The sequence below is a fragment of the Dicentrarchus labrax genome, unplaced genomic scaffold (genome assembly GCF_905237075.1).
Source record: "Dicentrarchus labrax unplaced genomic scaffold, dlabrax2021, whole genome shotgun sequence".
Classification (NCBI taxonomy): Eukaryota; Metazoa; Chordata; class Actinopteri; family Moronidae; genus Dicentrarchus; species Dicentrarchus labrax.
This window is the reverse complement of record NW_026136707.1, coordinates 19,578,808-19,603,965: the sequence shown is the minus strand read 5'-3', so window position 1 is coordinate 19,603,965 and position 25,158 is coordinate 19,578,808. Positions and strand designations below refer to the sequence as shown.

The 25,158-nt window shown below is 39.6% G+C and overlaps 2 protein-coding genes across 7 annotated transcripts; one reads left to right on the top strand and one right to left on the bottom strand.

The window, feature by feature from the left end:
• Positions 1-557: 557 nt before the first annotated feature.
• ncam3 (neural cell adhesion molecule 3) lies at positions 558-8,150 on the top strand. Its single transcript, XM_051406486.1, has 16 exons — positions 558-840; positions 1,472-1,543; positions 1,676-1,873; positions 2,067-2,204; positions 2,454-2,597; positions 2,851-2,968; positions 3,598-3,752; positions 3,968-4,101; positions 4,271-4,403; positions 4,552-4,719; positions 4,870-4,989; positions 5,488-5,615; positions 5,729-5,897; positions 6,044-6,239; positions 6,361-6,486; positions 6,854-8,150. Exons 1-16 carry the CDS (start codon positions 771-773, stop codon positions 6,894-6,896), a joined length of 2,112 nt encoding a protein of 703 aa, XP_051262446.1. The 5' UTR covers positions 558-770; the 3' UTR covers positions 6,897-8,150.
• Positions 6,664-24,822, bottom strand: LOC127366982 (NLR family CARD domain-containing protein 3). Of its 6 annotated transcripts, XM_051406471.1 has the most exons (13): positions 24,626-24,819; positions 23,498-23,585; positions 23,195-23,350; positions 22,958-23,071; positions 22,253-22,331; positions 21,902-22,130; positions 19,965-21,759; positions 19,693-19,866; positions 19,317-19,490; positions 11,522-11,695; positions 10,890-11,063; positions 10,333-10,379; positions 6,664-10,169 (listed from the first exon to the last, which is right to left on the bottom strand). In XM_051406471.1, exons 2-13 carry the CDS (start codon positions 23,557-23,559, stop codon positions 9,577-9,579), a joined length of 3,771 nt encoding a protein of 1,256 aa, XP_051262431.1. In that variant the 5' UTR covers positions 23,560-23,585; positions 24,626-24,819; the 3' UTR covers positions 6,664-9,576. The 6 variants fall into 6 exon arrangements, with proteins under 6 accessions (XP_051262431.1, XP_051262432.1, XP_051262433.1 ...); XM_051406472.1 differs by lacking the exon at positions 19,693-19,866 and having other exon boundaries at positions 24,626-24,822; XM_051406473.1 differs by lacking the exons at positions 11,522-11,695; positions 19,317-19,490 and having other exon boundaries at positions 24,626-24,822.
• Positions 24,823-25,158: the final 336 nt, after the last annotated feature.

Here is a 25,158-nt window from a genome sequence, read left to right as displayed (position 1 = left end):
TGCACTTTTTTGACAATCCTAAATGGTGGCAGTATGGCGAGTTTGGTATACTGTATGAGCAGTTTGGTGCGTGTGCTTGAGAAGAATTTAATCCTTAGAGAGGAAAAAACGATCAAATGATAAAAATATCTTTCCCCATCTCTTCTTCCCCTGGGGCGCTGCCTCCCCTGCTTTCATCCGGTAGCCTGGAGGGAGCGAGAGGGGACAGACAGGGTGGAGAAAGAGAGGAGAAGAATAAGAACGTAAACAAAAGGAAGTAAAAAAAATACAGAGAAAAATATAGACAAACAAAACATATGGAGGGACAATTGTCAACAAAGAGGGAAAGGACTGAGAAGAGGACAGATGTCCTCCAGTCATCACCTCCCATTTGTCCTCATGAATGACCGACAGTAACTCTGTTGGGGTTAAAGGAGGGGTAGGAGAGCAATGCTCTCTCTCTCTCTCTCTCTCTCTCTCTCTCTCTCTCTCTCTCTCTCTCTCTCCCTCCACCCCTGTCACGTTTCCCCTCATGTCCACTGTGCCCCTATATAACCTCTGTCACAGAGCCTCTCCCTATCATATTTAAGTGAGGTGCATAGAAAACAAGTGTCTGCATGTCAGTGTGACCCAAGATATTTGAGCTTGTGGCAGATTTTAGTTAGTTTTGTAATATTTTCTCTTTTCTAATCTCTTTGAGCAGCCTAACCAGCTGTGTTAACTGGAAAACCAAAACACTGAGACTTTTGATTTGAAGTCATACAGGATTTGCAATCAGCAGCCAGGAAAACATGCCAAACCAATCAGCCTTTGTCCTAAGAATGGCCGTGCTGCTGCTGCTGCTGCTGGTGTACAGTACAGGTAAGATCTGTTGACATTGAGATTTTAGCAAGAAAGATGGTGTTATAATGATGTTGTGATGATATTGTGATATTGCATGGCTGAAATGTGTTTTTGTCCAAAATCAAAAGTTTCCATGTGCGTAATAACAGGAAATTCAAGTTTCAGTTAGATTCTACCTGTTTAAACCGTTAGAAAAAGATAAAATAAAAAAAGCTCAAGATGGTCATGATTATTGCTTTGGGCCATACATATACAGCAGCATAATACACCAACAAAATAGTTAGAGATGTAAATTTCAAATTAACCATTTTGTTTATGTCTTTACTTCATATGATCTTCTGCTTCAAACCATGTCTGTGTTTTTTGCACCATGACTTACTTTGTTATTTTTTAATGTTTAGAAATGGCAAATATTAATCACTTTTACCACCTTTGCCTCATGACTCTAAAATTGGGAGTTTATGTTGTGATGTGGTTGTTAAATCTGTTTTGCCATCAACATAATTAGTAGAGACTATTGTTGTAGACTAATAACTCTTTATAAAAAATATTTAAGTGTTTGACCAACATGTGTATTAGTAAACGCCTTTTGTTAAAAGCAGAAACAAGTACAAAAGAATAATACAACTTTTCTCCTCTTCTCCTCTAGATGCAAAGATGGACATCATTACCAGTAGGAAGGATTTTAAGGTGGGAGAAGAAATCCTTTTGTTGTGTAAAGGTGAGTCATTGCAATCTCATTTGACAAATAATGAAACATCTATTTTAATTTACTTTTTATTTTTTTCTTCTTCTATAAAGTAAGATTTCTCACTCTGTCTCCTCCTCCTTTCATTCTCCTCTCCGGTCCTAGCTGGGGGAGATGGAGCGATAACGTGGCTGAAGGACGGGGAAGAAATAGATGATGAGGACAAGGTGTCAAAGGTGGATGAAACCTCCTCTAAATTTCTAATTCCAAAGGCTACGTTGGAGGATGCGGGCAGGTATACCTGTGACTGTGATTTCGACAGCGGACACAAAGACAACACTCAGATACAGCTGTTTGTTTATGGTATGTAACAACTGGCTGCACACACATACTTGAATGGTCAGTTCAACAGATCTTTAGTTTAAGGCTGAAAACATTCAACATATGAGGTGTTGAATGAATCACACCCCCATTTATTTCAATGATGATATCACTCATTTTGTTGCTTCACTGCATGCAAAATAAGCATCTTAAGTATCTTCTCCTGTTTTGTCAGAGGGTCCATCATTTGGCCACACCACCACCTACCATGAGTTTCTGGAGGGCACAGACGTTTTGGTGCCATGTTTAGTCACTGGGCGGCCAGCGGTGGTCGTTAAGTGGATCAGATACGGGGACGAAATCCCTTCAAATGGTAGGATCACCTCCCTGGGCGAGTTTTTTATTGTTCGATCTAGCTCTTGTCAGCATTTCCATTAGGTCACCTTTACAGTAAAAGTAAAATAGATGAATGTTATTTTTACATCTTACAGAAATATGCTTTAGGTTTGTGTTCTGGACTTTCATCCAGAACATAACTTTGTATGTTTTTGTGTCTGTCTCTGCCTTTCCATCACTCTTTGTGCCTCTCATTGTCTGTCTCTACATCTGTCTCTCACTTCAGGAGGAAGGCGTGTCCGTCAGCAGCCTGATAACACACTCCGTATTGAAAAAGTGAGGAGGGAGGATGCTGGGACATACCTGTGTCATGCCGAGATCAAAGGAAGGCCCATCTTGCAGGAACTCTCCATCTCAGTTGTTGTCAATGGTCAGAATCATTTCCACATTAAGATTAAATAGTGGCCAGAAGTTTGAAAGATCATTTAAGGCACAAAGATCCTTTCTGGCTTCTTGCAAAATCTGATATATGTGACTAACACTGAGTGTAATAGTTAGGGATGCTCTAGGCACTTTGCTTGACAAACACATTTTGTATTTTAATTTAAGTCTAATGGTGCCATAATAAATTTAAAGTTTAAATTATGCATCATTTGAAGTAAAAACAAAATTCCCTCCTGCAGCACCTCCTACTGTGCGTCTGAGAGAAGAGGTGAAAAAAGTGCTGGCCGGACCAGAAACCAATGTTTCCTTGCTGTGTTTGGTGGACGGTCAACCAAAACCCAACATCACCTGGACCGTGTAAGTCTTGACTTGTGGAGAGCTGGTTAAATTTTTTTTGTATTTCCATAAATTTTGTTCAGGAGGCCACATTATGCATCAGTATGTCGATAATGTTCAAGTATAATATGGAATCAGTTTAGCTGATCTGGACCTGTTGAACCTGTTACACTACAACATTACAACTACTCTAATGACATATATTTTCTTTTTCAGTTAGCTTTTGCATTACAGTTCACTTTTTTTAAAAATACATTCTTAACTCAGGAAATTCTATCATCAGCAACAAAACTGGGCTATTTTGTGTTAATGTTCAGATGTTTAGACAGACACTAAGTGCCCCTGACTCTCAGTATAAACTAGGTCATGTAGCGTTACATCTTCTCTATGTGGTAGTGGATGGAGAAGAAATGTCCAAGAAAGAGGTGTGTGTGTGTGTGTGTGTGTGTGTGTGTGCGCACGTGTGCAAAGCTATAGCAAACATTTCTTCTTCAGCTTTATTAATGTTCTGTGACCTCTTTCTCTCTCCTATCCTCCATTAAGTTGTGTCTGCAAATATCTGGACAACTCTTTCTTTCGAATCCAAGTGGATAAAAAACAAATCCCTGCAATACTCAGTGTTTATGTTTCCCTGCATTTCCTACTCCCAGGCCAACGACGATAGACCCTTCACATCATGTGTTTAACTCAGACCGCAGCCAGCTGACGATAAGGTCTGTCGCCAGGGCCGACTATGGAGAGTACGTCTGCACCGCCACCAACAAGATAGCTGAGAGCAGTGCTACCATTATGCTTCATGTTTTTGGTTAGTTCAGTTCTATATTCTCTTTTCTGTTAACACCATCAGCACATGACAAAAACAAACATCAGGGAGTACACTAAACATGAACCTGCTTTTCAGACCTGATGACATGTTACTTTATCCTGTTGTACTATACTGACACTTTGACATGTGCTGCTTAGCATTTGTTTTGTTGTTCATATCGCTATAACAGAGATGTTTGTATGTTTGTATTTCAGAGGCCCCAGAGGTGTTTGTGTCAGCAGAGCAGCAGAGTGTATCAGTGGGCGAGCGTGTGTCTGTGTCCTGTAACGTCACTGGCCATCCCCAGCCTGAGCTACACTGGCTCAACAAGCACAATGGACAGGCAGTGGTAAGAGGATATGGACACACACATATGCAACAGCTGCACATAATAAAACTGGCACTGTAAATTCAAAACACTGCCAGCTATTCCAACAACATTCAGTTTCATCCATTAACAGACTCATGTTTGGTCTGTGTGTGATTAAATATTCCCATTTTCCCATTTCCTCTGTCAGGAGTCCTCTGGCCGTGTCCGTGTTGTTGATGGTGAGTTGGTGATTGAAGACATGGTGCCCTCTGATGGTGGACTGTATTCCTGCATGGCGGTCAGCACCTCTGGAAATGCATCAAGAGATGTTGCAATACACAGTAAGAGTTTATGTCTTTCTTTGTGTTTAAGAAAAAAGTGAGGTGAAGTAAAAGAAGATTTCATCTTTACTTGTAATGATGCATCTGACATACAATATTTGTTTTTCCTTCTTTCATTCTCTCTTCCCTCCTTCAACCTGACCCACAGCCCAGCCCAGTCCCCCTATCTACCTGTCAGTCTCACCTGGGCCAACCTCAGTCCTCTTCTCCCTCAAAACCCTGCCCATCAGTGGAGGAACACCAATAACGAGTTTCGTCCTGCAGTGGAGGCAAAGTGCAGCAGAACAGTGGAAGGAGATCACAGTACCAGCTTCAGGTAAAACTTCTGCTCTTCAAAGAGGCTGTGTGGTTCATTTATACTTTAAACAGCTTATACCATAAACTTTATTCTGACATAGATACCTAAATAACATTGAACTATGCACATTAGCTGATGTTGTGTCTCTCTGTGTGTCTGCTTTTGTAGAGCCTCTGGCCATCACCTCCCTCAAGCCATACACATTGTACTCAGTACGTTTGGCTGCCTTGAATGCAGTGGGAGTGGGACAGTTCTCAGACACAAACACTGTCCGCACCCAGGGAAAACGTAAGCGCTACACACACTAACAACACATCAGCAATACACACCAAATCCATATTTCATGCTATGTGTGCAGCATTAACTGGATATGCAGCTTGTGCGTGTGTGTGTGTGTGTGTGTACATATTTGCGTGTTTACATTTATTTATGTACATTGTACAGTATGTGTAAGTGCAAGTATTCATGCATACTAGCGTGTATATGTCTGATAAGCAAGGTTTTTTTCCTTCTCATCTGCCTTTTTATTTTTCATCTTTCATGCAATTATCATCCTAACATCATCACCTGATGCCTGTTGACACCATGTAATCAACTGTCACCCCTCTCAGAAGGTAAAGTACAGCACAGTGATCTACTAAGAAATTAAATAATTAACTAACATTCAGTCTGTATAAATAAATATATCTCAATCAAAACACGAGGTGTTAATTATTATTCATGACTTCATTAAATGTGAATGCATGGTCTTTAGTTGTTTCCTTTCTCTCTGCCTCCCGTCTGTAGGTGAACCAGATAGTCCAGTTATCTCATCTGATCAGATGAAAGTAGAGAGAAACTCCTTCTCTGCCCCACTTAAACAGATTGATGATGGTGGAAGTCCAGTGCAGCACTTCAACATACGATACAGACAGGTAAGAGCCAGTACAAATCTGTCTCTGCGTGTGCATTACTCTTCTTTGATCCTTTTGTTTCTTTACTGTCATCCTTAAGTCCTCTTATATCCTCTCTCTTTTTGTTCTACCAGGATAAAGAGGGGGCTGAGTGGAAAGAGATGCAGTTGCCACCCGATGCTGACTCTATCTCCCTTAAAGACCTGTCTTTCGACTCAAACTATCAACTGGAAGTCACATCCGTCAATACTAATGGTTCCTCTCTCCCTGCCACATTCAACTTCACCATCGCAGAACAGCCTGGTATGTGGCCGCCTACTCCCTACCCCCCTAAATGTGGTTTAAACAGTGAACTGGGAGCGCTAACAAAAATGTGTTGCTCACCACAATCAAGGTGGTTGCCGCACTTTCACTTAGTCATCTTGACTCTCTCATCTCTCCCTCTGAAGCGAGCAGCCGCAGCATGACCAAAGGCACCGTGGTTGGCATCGTCATGGTGATCTTCCTGTTGGCATTCCTGGTGGTAGACGCCACGTGCTGCTACAGAAATCACTGCGGCCTGCTCATGACCATTGCTGTGAAAATCTTTGGACAGAAAGTCCCAGGCATCAAAATGATTGAAGACGGAGAGGGAGCCACTAATGGGTAAGTAGGTGTTGGAAAAGAGAGTGTGTATATTCATGTGTCATGTATATTTTCACAAGATAGAAAGTTTTTTTTGTGGGCCATCAAGTTCATCATACTTTGAACTTTTGTGTGTGTGCAGGGAAGTGAAGCTGAAGGGTATACCCACTCCGAGAGGCAGCATACAACAGGCAGGAGTTCAGACGCTCAGTAAGGAGGGGCAGCTCACAGAGATCACCTGCGACAAAGCCTCCCTTACAAGACACGAGTATGTTCATTCACTTCCATATGCAGCAAAACTACATCTCATCTTTGTTTAAATACATGCTGTGAGCTGTTTCCTTCCACTCTGACATCCATAGACAATTGCAGGAATGAGCAGTAAACCAAATTCCAAAGTCAATTTGTATGCAGAAAGTAAAAAAATGTGCAATGAAACAGAAAAAGCTATTGAAGACTTTAATGTTGAATTTAAAGACTACATTTAATTATGATCAGAATATCACCATGAACATATGTTTGCAAGACAGTCTCTCTCTGTGGCAACGATGCCACTTTGTACTGGGATTTTTTTTTTAATGCAATGATATGTTTATATTCCAATATCTCATTAATAAATCGTTTCTTTCCCACAGGAATATACAGCCAGATATAAACCTTCCCAGTGCCAATGTATGAGGCCAGACACTGGAGAAATAACATGACAAGTGCGATGTAGACATATAAACAACAAGAGAAGATACCAAACAATCAACTCTCAGAACAGCTGCACTACATTGGACAACTGGGAAAGGTCAACATTACTGACAGACCGAAAAACATTGATGTCACTGAGGTTTGTTCAAACTGGGCTGTTTGAGACCTCTGTGCTGTTGGAGCAAAAGGACAGCGGGCCTGTGTTCAGCCTCTCCTGACTGACATGAAGACTGACAGAAGCTACAGGCAACAGATTATATCATTCTATAGTCTTTGGGTCATTTAGTTGGTGTGTATTCTCTGATTTAGATGAGTTCAAAGATAGGAAAGAAAACAAATCTCTTTCACAGGGTAATCTTGATGTCTGTGTTTTACAGGGTAAAATTGTTGGTGTTATACATGAATCTTAAAATTGCTATATTTTCACAACAAATGTTTACCAACTGCATTTTTTAATGTTGTAAACAGACACAAGGTCTTGTTTTATTATTTTATTTTATAGTCTGAATCATAACATGGGTATTCTCTGTACTACAGCATTGTTTGGCACTTAAATATTTAAATATTTGCATCTGTTAATGTTTTTCATATATCTTTTTATTGTTCTTAACTTTTTATTAACATTACATTGTGGCTGATCTTCTGATATGTCAGGCAAAGTTTAAATAACATTGTATCCTGATATTGTATTTTGAACCATTTAAAGGTCATTTCAGCTTAAACTAAACCTAACTAACCTTAATGTAATTATTAGGCACTGATATTTATTGTTTTTAAACCATATGTGAGAGATATTCATCATGAGAGGCTTTCAACTTGAAGCCATTTTTTATTTTGTAGCCAGCTTTACTGATAAGCACTTTTTTGTGAAAGAATATTTTATATGGCCGGCAACTAACACCGGCCGCTTAGGGGACCTGTAATTAAAAGCAAATTGTATTATGAGGACTCTTTTAAAGTACCTGTAATAATAGGCGACATGTACAACATATATTCACCTAACAAAACTGACTAATGTGGTAAGTTATTTTGTATTTATAGTCATATTATTAGTTACAGTGATCAAATATGTTTAAATGAACTCTGTTGCAGCTTTGAGTATGCCATGTTTGCAAATTACCCGGCCATATGAAGTGTTTTGATATTGTTGTTAAATTGTACTCAACACTGTACATGGTTGTACATATACATGTTGTTACATCTTTGTGTTTGATAAAAAAAACATGGACTGTACAACAGTTTTTTTGTGTTTTATGCTCACCAAATGAATGTTTTAGTAGCATTTTCATAAGTAAAATCATTTACACTGAATGGAAAATGTTTGGGTTTTTAATGGCTGCATTTGTATAGCATCTATTCAGAGAGCCATGGAAATACCACGTTATGCTCCTTTTAAAAAGACTGAAGTTATCCTGCAGGTGACTAAAAACAACACAAGCAAATGCTTTATCATCATGTCAAAAGGTTTGCTGAGGCTGTTCACAAACTGTTTTGTAGGCCAGATCACAAACCTTCAAACCAGTTTTATGTTAAATCTAAGGCAAGCTTTTGCAATGTGCCCTTTTTAGCTGTTGCTGCTGAAATTCAGATATAACTATGCTCTCATTTATTATTTCCTCTCTTTCCAAGAATTAGGCATACCTTTTAGTCATCTATTATACAGTTATTTTAGCTATGTTACTGCAGAGGTTAATTCAGGTTTCTTTTTCTTCTCCACCAGTCCTCTCATCTCAACTGTTCTTGTGTCCCTATAACGTCTGACACTCTCCCTATCATAGTTATGTAGGTGGACAGGTACCAACAGGTGTCTGCATGTGCACGTGAGATACTGACTTAGAGATATGTGAGTGTTCTTCTTATGTAGCAGATGTGACATGGATTTGTAAACTTTATTAAATTAACTTTGGAGCATTCTGTCAGTTGTGCTGAGTAGTAACAAACAAGCTGTGGGGTTGTGAATTTAAGTCTTGCAGGACCGATAACCTGCAGCCAGGTAAACATGACGAACCAATCAGCTCTCATCCTGAGAATGGCTTTGCTGCTGCTACCACAGACATATATACATAGACGCCGCATAGACCACATAGACTGTGGAGCGGCGTGCCTACAGGGCGGCCATCTTGTAACAGGGCTAGCAGAGGCAGTGGTGCATCAACCTACGAAGGAAAGAGGAAGTCCTCAATCTTCGCAAATATTCGCTGAATTTTGGACCGAACGTCACACATGTAGCTATGATACAGGTTTTACTACCCAAATACAAATTCTACTTAATGTTATCAGCAGACGAGCTTCCGACAGAAGATTTGTGAAAGAAAAGATGCCGGACTTCTATACGATATATATCTGATATTCAAAAAGGGTAGAGACAGCAGATCCTATGTTTACAATAATAATAATAATAATGATGATGATAGTGATATCATTATAATAATAACAATAATAATATAATATAATATTAATATATTGATAAGAATAGTAATACAATAACAATATAATTATATATATATATATATCTGCTGCATTTCTAAAATTTGCAGGGAGGGAGCAGAATTTAGGGAATCAGTTACACTTTACTAACTGACTCACAACAGCAACAGCTAAAGCGAGTTTCCACTACCTGTTTGATAGTAATTAACACGAGCTGTGTGTGATCCTGTACAGTCTATCTGGTCTGCAGTGAGAGAGTTTCTCTGACAGGAGGAGACTCTTCTTCCGACAGGGAACACAGAGACACTGAGGAGTCAGACCAGAGCCTAAAGCCAGGATAAAGAGGTTCAGTGAATGTGGTGTTGATGGTGTGTTGGTGAAACAGTGTGTCAGAGGAGACACTGTAGAAGATCAGAGTGCCCGCAGTACAGTCCACATACACTGCTACTCTGTTAGAGACAGAGTTAGAGGAGGGGGAGGGAGAGGAGATGCATGTTTCTTTGTTATTGTGACTGACAGAGTAATCATCATAAGAGCAGACCAGACTCCAGGACTGATCGTTCCATCCAAACACACAATTAGCTCTGTCTCCTCGCCTGCTGATTCCTCTGTAAGCCACTGCTATAGAAACCTCTCCGCTCCACTCAACCTCCCAGTAACAGCGACCAGTCAGACCATTTCTACACAGCAGCTGAGGCCACCAGTCAAATCTGCTTGGATGATCAAGATATGACTGATCCTCCCTCACGCGGGTCACCTTCCTGCCATCGTCAGACAGTTTGATCTTCCTGTTCACTGTGTCTGTGTCGAAGGTGAGCTCACAGGAATCTGATGGATAGACACAGTGCAGCTGCAGTTATTAATCTATCATCTACTCATTTATCGACATTGATGATGGCCCATGGCATAATTGATCTGAATGAGTGATGTCACAGTTTGAAGATGGTCGATGTGTGCTGCTTTGTCTGAATCAAATTAAAAACACACTTACATTTCCTCAGACCTGGTCTTAGCCATTGGACTCCGCCAGGCTCCACCCTGAAGGGAGGAGAGGGATCAGACCAGCACATCTTCTTTCAGCATGCAAACATTACATTGCTCTCTTACACAGATATTTGTTATTCTCTACAAATATATTTATATCTTCATAAGTAGCACTTAAAATTAATTAGCTGATATTATTTCATCAATGACTACAACTCGTTATTTTCACTTATTGTTTATCAGAAAATAAGATCTCAGAATGTATCATTGTTCAGCAACCACATCACATCGTGTCTCCCAGCAACAGTTAATGATTTTTTTGTTTTTTTATTATTTGTGATCTGGAAGTGAAAAAAAGCATAGTTCGAGTCTCTTCAAGTTCTGTCTGTATCTCACTGACACATACTGTGTGTTCATTAAAAAACTCAAAAATAAAGAGTGGCTGCAGTACCCTACAATTTTTTACGTATGTCATGCATTTGACCGTTTTAATTAAGAGTCCTATCTGATAACTACTTCTTCTACAATTCTTTATGACCTGCCTCTTCATTTGGCTCTCCATACCTGAGAGTATCCAGTCTCCAGCGTGGATTCTCCAGTCCAGCAGTCAGTGTCTTCACTCCTGTGTCTCCTGGATGATTGTAGCTCAGGTCCAGCTCCCTCAAATGTGAGGGGTTGGAGCTCAGAGCTGAGGCCAGAGAAACACAGCCTTCTTCTGTGATCAGACAACCTGACAGACTGAAAACAAAACACAAAACAACACGTCACATAATCTAAGGACACTGTGAGGCATCCTCGGCCAACTTTACTGTCTTAGCAGCTTAGAGGCTGTAGCGTGCTCAGTTTTAAAGCCAGAAAGAAGATACTACGGTATATGAAACTAGAAGACCTAAGGCATCCACTGGTGCCAACCATGTCATGCTGGTCTTCAGGTTCCCAGCTTTCAGATGTTGTATACCACTTCAATGTGGCATATATCCCCACTACCCACTGATGTCCATCAACAATATGAAAATTACCGGCAGCTCTCTGATATTCTGATATTTCAAGTTCCAACAACCGAGTGAGAAAACAACATAAATCATGTTCATGGAAAGAGACTAAATAAACACAAATGTTTTGAAATCACATAAGCAGAGACAATCTCAATGTAAATCAGGATTTAACTGAAGTTGAACTGGTTGATGAATCCTGACCTGAGAGTTTCCAGTGTACAGTGTGGACTCTTTAGTCCAGAAGACAGCAGCTTGGCTCCCGAATCCTGCAAGTTGTTGTTACTCAGGTCCAGCTCTCTTAGACTAGAGGACTGGGAGCTGAGAACTGAGGACAAAGCTTCACAGCTTCTATTTGAGAGGTTACACCCACTCAGTCTGTAGATATAACAATCAACAAGAACAAAAACATCATTATTGTTCAAATGTAATGAGTCTGGACTGAAGTAGAATCTGGAAGAACAAAGACCTGAGCTTGCGCTACAAAAACAAAAAAACAAATAAGAAGTAAGAAACTTATTTTCAGTGACTGAAATTTAAATTGGAAATCTAAATGTTTTAGTTGGCTAAAATCCTTGCAGTTAATTATGAGTAAGTCAAAAATACCCCCAAAAAGAAAATGTTGGCCTCAAACATCTAAGGTGGTCATGAAACTCTGTCTGTCAAACATGACTAATATTGTTGTAAAGGTGGCTGCGCTCTCTCCAGCACCAAACAGGAGGCAAACCAGGTAGTTACTTTGGTAAAAACTCCTCAACACCGTCATACACACGATAGACGGTCAATTAACAGTGTTATGAGTCAGAGTATATGTTTGGCGTTTATCTGATCCACCAACCAGCATTTATTTTTGTGAGAAATCTTACATTTTTTAAACTGTTCACCTCTCATTCCCATGATCAGAGGGCTGCCCAAGCGGAAAAAAAATTTACTTTATTGTATTTCAAGTATATTTATATTTCTGATAGTATGTTGAAAATGTACTTAAACAAATTGTACTTTTTGTAAATATATAAAAAGTATACTAGCATAACGCTTTCACGCTAACACTTTGAACACACTTTAAAAGAATTATACTATATCACACTTTATAGAAATATATTATACTAAAACATACTTTAAGTGAAATTTATGTGTACTTTCTAAAGTGTACTTATTTGAAATTTGTTTTTACACATATTTTTGATAATTGATTTTGCAATATTAAGTTTGAGTGTATTTTAAGTTACATTTGAGTCTAATTATGAAGTGAAGTTATTCACGCTAGTACTTCAGGACATTCTGTTAGAAAGTGTTCAGTAGTATTACTATGAAAATGCACTTAAACCCATTTATGAAATGTTGTGCTGTGTGCAAAGTACACAGATAGCAATTATTGCAGCTGTTCTGTAATGTTTAATCAGTTTGGCAAAAAAATATGATACAATACATCTTACACACAAAATGACATTAAACAAAACATTAAATGCACACTTCAAAAGCTTGGCATCTCTGGTTGAGTCTCGTCAGAATTCAAATGTCTCTTCAAGTTTCGTTTTGCTGGCATGATGATTTTGTATAGTAACTGTATTATGACAGTGTCTGACCAATCAAGTGCATCAGTTTCGTTTTTCACTTTCAGCCAATCAGAGCTGCGGACGTTCTCATCCGACATCCGTTGCATCTGAGCGAGGTCAGGTCAGTCGATTGAAAGCAGGTTTGCAGGTTAGGAGGATACAATGTTCAAATTCGCCGTCTGCTACTTATTTGATAAAACACTTAAAGTGGAAAGTACGTCGCTCATTCTTGGTAGCGACCAGTTCACCCAAGTGGCATCCCAGCCAGACCTTGATGACGACGCAAACTGGATTGAAATAAAATGGCCAACGAGAAAAGAACCAAACAGGACGGTGCCTGCTAAGGTGCTTTTATTTGGAGGCAAGTATGGAGAATACGGTAATGGGTAATAGGTATTCTGAATACCTATTATTTTTCCAACTCGGTCAGCTAGCTAGCAGCTAACTGTTTAATTTGGTCGTTGTTAGGAAAAATGTCTAGGCTAAACTTTTTTTTTGTACTCTTCTCGTTATATCAGATTCTTACAAATAACTTGTGTCGAAGAAGAATTTCTTCCTTCTCGGTAAGGATATCTGGGCAGTTAAACAGTTAAGCAATGCTAAAATTCTCCATTACAAATAATGCATGGAAAATCCCACTCAAGTTAAAGTGCATAAATATGTGCAGTAAAATGTAGCTAAACTATCAAAGTAAATGTATTGATTTTCTCCCTCCGACTGATGTATCGTTATATAAGACAACATTAGATGAAAAATACTGAAACATCTCGATGTAGCAGTATTTTGTTGTTGTAGCTGCCAGAGGTAGGTCTACAGATAGATTCAACTACTACATGCATTTTTATGTTCAGAGACACCAAAATATGCTATATCTGAGGGGTGGTGAGATAATTAAGGGAACTTTAAATAAGAAGACATCTAAAATGTCAACTTGATTACACAAAGCTTTCTGTCGCCAACATTTTTACTTTATAAACATTTTTGACAGGCAAAGCAAACCAGGATTAAAGAGGCAGCCAGGGACCATGTGTTACAAAACCTGAAGACTTCCCTGTCTCAGAAAAGGCCCTGGACACACAAGATCACCTCTACAGTTCTGAGAATGAATCTCCACAACGTAATCATGGGGTAAGGCATACTTCTTTCTTGAGCAGGGGGCTACAAAGTTTACAACAGCAAACACTGTGGTGTCCCTCAGACACTTCACTAAAAGGTCTTGATTTGAGGAATATTGGACAGAATCTTTTAGTCTTGTGAATCACCTAATTTGTGTTAATTATTAAGGTAGTTTGTCCATTTTAATTTTTAAAAACTCAACTACAATTTTAGTTAATGCCAACATCAACCGCTGTGTTATATCTTTTTTTCTAATTAGGGACCAAGCCAGCGACCGCTGGAGGTCTCTATTGTATTTGCTATGTTTCTTCTTCTTACCTATTATTTTTAGCCCCGTTTGACTGCATTTTTGCCCCCCTGAACATATATGAAAAGTCAATTTTATTTGGCAAAGTTGTCAGGCCTGGTAAAAATGGGGATATTCTATGGGTCGCTTTTGGGTTGGCCACTAGGTGGCGCTAGTATCATAAAAAGTGCGTTTAGGCTAATAGCTTCTGCATAGTTTGTCGCACATTCAAAACCCTTGTATCCACGCATTTGGTGAATAGAGCTTAATCTCCCCATATAGGCCACGCCCACTTCCGCCTATAATTTTTCTCCGCTAGAGCGCGAAATGTCCATAAACTACTTTCCGTGTTCCCCCCATGTGCTTTGTCTGATTTGCACAAAAGTATCATCTGAGGACCCTCATAATAAAAAGAGATTAACAGAAATTTGATATTTCAAAAAACCAGCACGTTATAAAATTAGAACTTCCTGTGGATTTTTCGTCAAAAAAGGAAGTGGACCATTTGTCCACATTGGTATGTCCAATTGACACCAAACTTGGGTTTATAGTGCCACATGTCTTTCTTAAGCATCGTGCACAATTTCAGGCCATCGCCACTAGGTGGCACTCTTTAAAATGAAGAAGTTTATATCTCTACAACGGTATGTGTGATTAAGATGAAACTTGGTACGATGCTTCCCCATGGCTCCCTGAGGCTCACTAAAAAATGTGTCAACAATCCGCCACTAGGTGGCGGTTTGGTGGCATGGTAAATCACTGTGCGGAGACCGTTATAGTTATGAATATGAAATTCACAGGGCATGTGTAGAGTGGTGCCTGAAGCTCACATACCAAAAATCGCGTTTGTTGTGTTTGTAGCGCCCCCTACAGGATAGAAAACCCGATATGTACGAAACTCGGTAGGCACATGTAACATGCCGGGACGTACAAAAAAGCCTCTAAGACCCATACCCGAAACCCCACAGGAAGTCGGACATTTTGATTTTGATTTTCACTTTCGGCGAACTTTTCGCGTTGTATTTGAACAAACTTCTCCTAGGGAATTTGTCGGATCTGCTTCAAAATTTGTGAGTACAGTCAAAAAATAGTTCTGATTAAAAGTTTTGCTATTTGTGCATGTACGTTGAAGGGCGTGTCCATGGCGTGCCCTCAAAGTTGGCCATAGTTAATTCTGTGCGCATTTTTGGTGAATCTTTCGCGTTGTATTTGAAAGAACTCCTCCTAGGGAATTTATTGGATCTACTTGAAAATTGGTCAGTACAGTCAAAAAATGGTCCTGATTAAAAGTTGTGCTATTTGTGCTTGTACGTTGAAGGGCGTGTCCGTGGCGTGAGGTCAAAGTTGCCCACTTTTAATTCTGTGGTTATACAAACTGATTGAAAAGTTGAGCTATTTGTGACTGTACATCAAACCGCGTGCCAGTTACAACTTGTCGATTTCAGCAGATTCGCCATAAAATAGTACTCATAACTTCAGCGTGCAATGTCCAATCTCCAATAAACTTCATATATTCTGAAACAGTTTTGCCCTGAACACGTCCTCATAACTTCAGCGTACGTGGTCCAATCTCAATGAAACTTGACGTGTTTGATAACAGTCTCGCCTTGAACATGTCTACGTGACAATATTCAGACATAGTGATAGCGCCACCTACTGGCAACAGGAAGTAAGCGCTGCGTGGCAATTATGAGCTGATTTACGTTAAATTTCATGTTTTGGTCTGCACGTGTAACGACGGCACGTGACGCGACTGCAGCACGCCCCGAGTTGCGTGGAGTGCGAGGTCCCGCCCAACGCTGCTTGCAGCTTTAATTAAATATTGTTGTTTCTAGTACAACTCAAATTTCAGGATATAACTAATCATTTTCCTACTTTTACCATATAAACGTTTTTCTTCAGGGAAAGCAAGCAAAGATTAACAAGGCAGCAAGACATGTGCTTTTACCCCTGGCATCCAGTCCAAGTTCTGATGACGCCACATACATAGGAAGTCCACAACGGCATGACATTGTAGGTCATACTTCTTTCCCAGCTGTTGTGTACTCTCAGACAATCAGACAAAAATAATTTCTCTGTTGTATTGCTTTTCACAGCTATTTTCTCTTTTCACTTTTTAAAGTTTCAAGACCATGCCTCAGATGAAGAGTTGGGTTTCTCCTCAGCCCAGAGAATGGCAAGTACATTTATATTGAATATTATATTATTATGGTAAAATTATATTATATTGAATGAATAGGTCAGAGATCTTACACCCAACTGCATGGAAAACTTAATCTCAAATTGTTACATATCTTATTTTCACATATAAACTCCTTTTGGCTGTCATGTGCATGCCAATTAAGCATAATGTATTTAATTTACTTTTATTTAATATATTCAGCAAAATAATAATTTTCAAACACCTTTCATTAATGTTTTGTCCCACACAGTAGTGTGGATTAGAATAGTGTCCTTTAAACATACTGTATTTCCTTTGAGAAATAAAGTATAGAAGTCAAAAGCATGCGCATGCACACATGTGTGTCTAAAAATATTGTCACTAATAACAAATAATGATAAATAATGATAATAATAAAAAACTTTATTTATATAGTGCCTTTAGAACAGCATTTATTATAATTACAATCATAAATCTTAATTGACCTACAAAGTGTGCACAGGATTGGATCACAGCTGTCAGATTGTCATTCACAGATCAGTCAGTCAGCATGACAGCTGGACAAACTGTAGTGTTTGTCTGTTGTGGGATCCAGAAAAACAAGCATAAAATAATCACAATCTCTAACATACAAAATGAACACAACATTATATCTGCTGTTCTGTAAATGTCTATTGTACTTTAATGAAGTTTAATGTGATTCTTCTCTCATTTCTCATTCTCTGTTGAAGAAGCTGACAGATGATAATACTGGTCATGGCATGGCACCTGGAACGAATGAAATCATGTCATCCCTTCACGGTGGGTGTTCAGATTGGAATTAGAGGGGTTGACATGTCAGAACATGAAACAAAAGTAGGCTAACCATCAGCCTGCATTGCCTTCAACAACGCAATTTCAAAGTACATGTTTCTAATTTGCTGCCGCATTTAGGATAATACTAAATAACTTCTAGTACTATCTGTAGATAAAAGTGTGTGTCTGCCTCTTGGGTCCTGGGGGTGAGTGACGCCCTCAGCCTCTGGTCACCCAGCGACCTGACTCAGGACCAGCTCCTCTGCCTCTGTCAGACGTGGTGGAGGCGGAGGTGACCACCACCTCTGCCTTCTTCCACATGTTCATTTACTCAGCAGGATGTTAGGAGACAGGATGTGTGTTAATCAGTAGGTATCGGTTGGTGGTAAAAGCTGCTACAAGCTGAAATATCCACTGAATAAACGTTTACCTTGTTTAATATGCAGAATATGAATAAAACCAGAGTGAGGAGTAATCACAAGACTGTTTTTATAGCCTATATTCAGAGTTTCACTTCACAGATTAAGTCAACTCAGAGTTCAGGGTTAGGCTTCGAGTTTGTTGAACCTCCTTTCTGGAATACCCATTTGATGTACTGTTCAAAATACTATGAATATGCTGCGTGACTTACATTATCTCTTGTCTATTCGGTCAACAGACGCTGTTCTTCTGGAGTTTCCACAGACAAGTGTCTCTGATGTGCGCGCGGCCATCAGACGAAGGTGTAACAATGAGCAGTTCAGCCAAAAAAAGGGAGCGTAATGTGTGGTGTGTGTTTCTGTATGGTGGGAGGGGTTAGACGTGCAATAATAAGGAATGTTGTTTTTCATTGTTCACTATTTCTCAGTGTTCTGTAAAGTTTATGTGTAATGCTTAGGTCTGCTGCCTGAAATGGACCTATTTCTACAAGGTGTACTAAAGTACCAATATTTGAAAATGTTTTAAAGCCATAATGTAAATGTTCATACATTTGTTGTATAAATGTTAAGAGATAGTACAAGTTTTTTGTATTTACAATGTACTATTCTAATTGGGATATGGTACAAGTACATTAAAGTATATTTTTTCACCTGGAAGTAGTCCCACAAGTTTTTCAGCCTTTAGTGTACTGGTAATACATTTGCAAGTATGTGCAAGGTAGAAAGTAATATAGCAATATGATAAAGTATATTGACTATTAACTGCAAAGTATGCTTTTTTAGTAATTGGAATAAGCCAAAAGTATAATTAAGTATATTATTAGCACAGTAAGAATATATTGAAAGTATAAAGCTTATATATTTTTAGGACACTAATAAATAATTTTTAATGTACTTATACTACAAACAAAGTATACTTTAAGTTGACTAATTAAGTATATATTAGTACATATAAAGCCATACGCTTAAAGTACACTAAATACACTTCAAGTTGAGCTTTTCTACTTTCTAATTATAATTAAAATATATTTAGTACAAAATTAGTTGTTCCAAAATAGCATGCTTCAAGTTAACTAATCATGAGCACACGAAGTATAATGATGATTAGTGTGGCTTCAAGTACACAAAAGTATGCAAAATTTTAGTACACTTAGCACATTAATATAAATGGGCTACTAATGATTTTAACTTCAAGCGTAGCACAGGAACAGATTAGAAGTAAGTTGTCAATGTGGCAGTAAATGTGCAGTATAGACTACAGTGTGTCTCAAGACCAAGGAAAGACTCTGTTATTACTCAACTGCTATGTAACGTTGACCTAGCTGCATGTCATTACTACCTATGTGTCCAGTGTTTAGTTTGCAAATAAGACAAATGTAACGTTAAGCTTGATGGTGGTTATGCGGTGATGTATTCTAGCTGTATCTGCAGCACTGTCTTGGCTCAAACTAGCTGTGACAGACTGAACACTTTTTTTTTACAGGGACTTTAAGGAGAGACAGACATTAAATAAATAATCTCTTATCTATGAAATTTCTTTATTTTTTCCATTTTGATGGATCATTATTGAGATTCAGAGATAATGACTGAGAGGAGCTGTTTAAGATTAGAGAAATCAGTGAGAGAACTATCTGAAATAATAAGACAAACTGTAACTTGATCTGACCTGAGAGTCTTCAGCGTACAGTGTGAACTCTCTAGTCCAGCCGACAGCTGCCTCACTCCTAAATCCGTCAGTTTGTTGTAACTCAGGTCCAGGTCTCTCAGAGTAGAGAACTGGGAGCTGAGAACTGAAGACAGAGCTCCACAGCTCCACTCTGAGATCTTACAGCCACTCAGTCTGAAGAGACAGTAATTAACAAGAAGACAAATAACATTTGTGTTCAAATGTAATCCTCTTTGATAATGATGCTGGAAATCAGTTCAAATCTTAACAGATTCAGAGATTCAGAATTAACATGGGAGAGGCTGTTTTCACTTCATGGAGCTGACAGTTTAGAGAAACATTTCAAATAACTGAATACAAACTAACTTGATCTCACCTGAGAGTTTCCAGTGTGCAGTGTGGACTCTTTAGTCCAGCAGACATCAGCTTCACTCCTGAACGCATCAGGTTGTTGTTACTCAGGTCCAGCTCTCTCAGATTAGAGGACTGGGAGCTGAGAACTGAAGACAGAGCTTCACAGCTTATATCTGTGAGGTTACAGCCACTCAGTCTGTAGAGAAAATAATACATTTATTAAAAAGCAGTAAATTGAAAATACAGCAGAGTATTTCAATTATGATATATAAATCCAATTATCTCTGTACTTACATAGCTTTGTTGGAGGCTTTGACCACTGGCAGGAGCCTCAGAAAGGTCTCCTCTGAAGCAGAGTATTTCTTCAGGTCAAACACGTCCAGAACTTCTTCTGATGACTGTAAGATGAAGACCAGAGCTGACCACTGAGCAGGAGAGAGATTCAGTCTGAAAAAACCTGAACTCAGGTACTTTTGGATCTCCTCCAATAGAAAATGATCATTCAGTTCAATCAGACAGTGGAACAGATTGATGCTTTCCTCTTGAAACAGATCCTCGTCAATCATCTTCTTGATGTACTGAACTGTTTCTTGGTTGGTCTGTGTGCTGCTACTTCTCTGCAGGAAGACCCGTAGGAGAGTCTGATTGGTCTGCAGTGAAAGGCCCAGGAGGAAGCGGAGGAACAAGTCCAGGTGTCCATTTGGACTCTCTAAGGCCTTGTCTATTGCACTCTGGTAGAAGTGAGTCTCTGCAGATTTATCTTTTCTTGTTTCAGTTGTCTGGAAGGTTGATTGTTCTTCTGACATTAGATTGACTCCAGAGTTGATGAATGTCAGATGGACATGAAGAGCAGCCAGAAACTCCTGAACAGTCAGGTGGATGAAGCAGAACACCTTCTCCTGGTACAGTCCTCTCTCCTCTTTAAAGAACTGTGTAAACACTCCTGAGTACACTGAGGCTGCTTTTACATCAATACCACACTCTGTCAGGTCTGATTCATAGAAGATAAGGTTGCCTTTCTTCAGCTGCTCAAAAGCCAGTTTTCCCAGAGACTCAACCATCTTCCTGTTCTCTGGATTCCAATGTGGATCTGTCTCTGCTCCTCCATCATACTTGATGTTTTTCAGTTTGGTCTGAACCACCAGGAAGTGGATGTACATCTCAGTCAGGGTCTTGGGCAGCACTTCCTCTCTTGTTTTCAACACATCCTCCAGAACTGTAGCAGTGATCCAGCAGAAGACTGGGATGTGGCACATGATGTGGAGGCTTTTTGATGTCTTGATGTGGGAGATGATTGTGCTGGCCTTCTCTTCGTCTCTGAATCTCTTCCTGAAGTACTCCTCCTTCTGTATATTAGTGAACCCTCTGACCTCTGTCACCATGTCAACACACTCAGGGGGGATGTGAATGGCTGCAGCAGGTCGTGTGGTTATCCAGATGCGAGCAGAGGGAAGCAGTTTCCCCCTGATGAGGTTTGTCAGCAGCACATCCACTGAGGTGGACTCTGTAACATCAGTTAGGATCTCATTCGTTTGGAAGTCCAGAGGAAGTCGACACTCATCCAGACCATCAAAGATGAACACAACCTGGAACTGTTCAAACCTGCAGATTCCTGCTTCTTTGGTTTCAGTAAAGAAGTGATGAACAAGTTCCACCAAGCTGTACTTTTTCTCTCTCAGCAGATTTAGCTCTCTGAAAGTGAATGGAAATGTAAACTGTATGTCTTGGTTGGCTTTGTCTGTAGCCCAGTCCAGAGTAAACTTCTGTGTTAAGACTGTTTTCCCAATGCCAGCCACTCCCTTTGTCATCACTGTTTTGATTGGTTCCTCTCTTCCAGGCAATCGTTTAAAGAGGTCTTCTTCTCTAATTGTTGTTTCTGGTCTGGCTAGTATCCTAGATGCTGTTTCAATCTGTCTGACCTCATGTTCATCATTGACCCCTCCAGTGCCTCCCTCTGTGATGTAGAGCTCTGTGTAGATCTGATTCAGTGGGGTTGGGTTTCCTGCTTTAGCAATACCCTCAAACACATACTGGAACTTCTTTTTCAGGTTATACTTGAGTTCACATTGACAAACGGGAGCAAATGTTTCTGAATGAACACACAACAAAAAAAAAAAAAAGTAATATTTTACTCAAATAATGAGCTATGAATATATTTTGGTCCATCTCTTGAGATATTAGTACATGTTCCATTTATCAAGCATGTTAAATCTTTAAAGAAATCCTCTTACTGCTCTGCAGACAGTCAGCCAGCTCCTCCTGCTTCATTCTCCTCAGGAAGTACAGAGTGATCTTCAGAAATGCCTCTCTGCTGCTCCTCCTCTGCTGTTCCTCCTCATTATCCAACACCTCCTCATTCTCCCTCTGACTATCTGAGTACTCTGGGTAATCTGGACTCAGAAACTTCTGGGTCTTCTTCAGCTCGTTCTTCACAAAAGTGACAATGTTCTCCTCCAGCAGCTGGACATAATATTATATGACACATCCATGTTGGACAGACGGACAATCTGCTGGTCTAAAAAGTTCAGCATGGAGATTATTGTGAACAGAATAGATGTAAAAGTAGTTGTACATGTACAGACCATAAATATGGAGTCCAGGTGTGTTTGATGCTCTTGGGAAGACTGACCACTGGGAACCTCTGAGCTCTCCTGGTCGACTCTGTGGATGAATCAGGAGGAATTAGCTCACATTATGTCAGTCCCCACAGCGACAAACACAAGTAAAAGGTCAATAAAGTAATATCTGGATGCAAACAGTAAATCAGATGACTCCCTGTAGTGGTAAAGCTTTAATAGTTTCACTGATCCCATTAAGAATCAACAGCTGAATCAGCCGCTGTTTGTAACTCTCAGCTTAGTGTTTTGCTTTACCTGTTTGGTTTAGTCTCAGAAACCACTGCATTTACCTCTCCCTCTGTCACTGTACACTGCTGGAGTGCCCTGGAGTTAGGGAACTGCATTAGGATTGGGATCCCAAGGGACCCAACATAAATCTTGTGAGATTTGCTGCAGGTGAGAGCTGTTCAATATCTGCTTGTATCAAGGTGGTTGTGCTGGGCAGCTCCCAGATTGTCAGGCAGATGAATACTAGGCAACAAGACCCAAATGCAGACAAGTGGGCACACAAGAACAGTTCAGTGAATTATAATATATATATATATATATATATATATATATATATATATATATATATATATATATATATATAGATGTATTGTATATAAAATAAACTTTTGACTTGACTTAACTAGCATAATGCCATTTTTACTGTCAGTTACCGCTTACGTCAGATCAGTAGATGGAGGTTGTCCTTTAAATTCAATGAAATGTTGTTTCGACTGGTCACTCTTGAAGGACAGACCGCTGGGTTCAGGAGAGTATGGTCTCTGCTGCTGGATCCTAGAATAAAAACAGCTCAAATAAATGTGCATGTTGGATAAAAACTAATGAAAAATATATTCAATATTTTAATACAGACAACAAATGTCACAAATAACATTTTTGTCAGTTTTAAATTCTCACCTTCTGTCAGCAGATTGTCTAAAAGCAAGAGGAGGCTCCATGGACAGATCACTCTTCATGGACGCACAGCTGGGTTCAGGCCTAAGTTCAGATCCATATCCAGGTCCAGGTCCAGATCCAGGTCCAGGACAGTCTGATGTGTGCTGCTTCTCTGGACTTCAACAAAACACACAGGTAGGGTGAATAATGATGGTGTGAGGAGTGATTGGAGCTTTGACATGGAGACAGCTTGGACAGTTAAGCCCCTTTCACACCGGACAAAAAACCCCACTAACATCTGGGTATTAGAGATCCTCATCTCACCTCTGAGTTTTGATGCTTTTAGAGGGAGGGACTCTCACCTCTCTGTCCTCCCACTGATCCATAGCAGAGCCCACACAAATACAACAACCTGTTGGGAGAGCTCAAACATTATTTCCCATCATTCCTCACCATCATTTTAGCCTCTGTACTGGCGACAGCCGTGACTGGAAGCATTATGTTCTTGGGTTGTCCGTCCATCCGATCCTTGTGAATGCCACATCTATGGGCTATTATGACCGCAGGGCAGTAATTCTAGTTCTTTGCCCTTCTTTGGGATTGATATCACTATTCACTTTTGTTTTAATGACTTAGTTGAGTTCTTCAACATTTTAAATGTTTCTCTTTTTCTAAGTCTACTATATCATGCTGTGGCCTGCTTCTCTCTGTTTCATATCAGTGTTGTAAAATGCTGAAGACGTTCTAAAGAGAACTTGTTGCTTAGAGTTACATTTAATAGTTTAATGTCTCTGAGGGAGCGGGTTGAACTTGATTGTCTTGTCTTGGGTGTTTTCCAGCAGAGATCCTAACACACATACTTCACTGAAGTAAAACTACAAATACAACAATGAAATTATTTTATCTTCAAGTGGAATAAGGAACCAGTAGGAGATCAGAAATGTAACTGGGGCCAAGGCCATGCAGTGCCTTATATGTAATCAGCAGGATATTTTAGTTGATTGTGAATTTTACAGGAAGCCAATAGACGGATGAAGAACAGGGTTAATGTGGGGCCGAAAGTTAGTTCTAGCCTGCTGCATTTTGAACCAAGAGGAAGTTGAGAAATGGCCTCCAGAATCTCAGGGAAGTAGTGACCCCACGGTTTAGTACTTGGAAGTTAGAAACTGGTAGAAAGTTGTTAAAATGTGTTTGAAATTAAAATCTCCTCAGTCTGTGTTATTTGACTAAACTATGCATTTTCACATAATTGTGTGTGTGTGTGTGTGTGTCTGTATTTGTGTGACCTTGGCAGACAACTCTCAGCATAGTTTTTTTTTTTTTATTAGGCTATACGCGCTTACGCGCTGCGCACTGAATATAACTTTAACATTATTATGATTAATAGTCATCAGGCTGTTTTGGTGCCCATACGCACAATGCGTGTAAATGTGAAAAAATGGAAAAACTTACCGCTGATTGTCCGTCAACGACTCTCCACACCTGTAACTGTGAATCCTACTGTCTTTCTTGCCAAGACTGTCCCGCATCGAGGCGGTAGGACTGGTGTACAGAAATATATCTGACAGAGAATGTAGGAAGTCACATAAAGAGAACAAAGTGTACATCCTAGACTGTTTTTGTGCGCGTCTGATTAGTCCCTCCCACCCGAGATTGTTTTGTGCAGGGGTCTGTGGTTAATGTTATTTTGGTTATTATTTGCCATTATTTGATAGCACAGCACACGATGGACAACAGAGAGGGAGGTTATAGGCAGTAGGTGGGACTCGTACCCATGGTCTCGCCATAGATAAGTGAGCGGGGGAGATAGAGACAGGGGGAGTGGAGGCACGCATCAAGACATCCTTGCTTCATAGCCAAATAAATACATTTGTCACATTATTGTAAAGTCAAGAGGACTTTTGTCAGGATCATGTAGGATTGATGACTGTGTTTTATCAATGATCAGATAGGTCAGTGGTCTATTGTGGTCATTTCTATTTGAT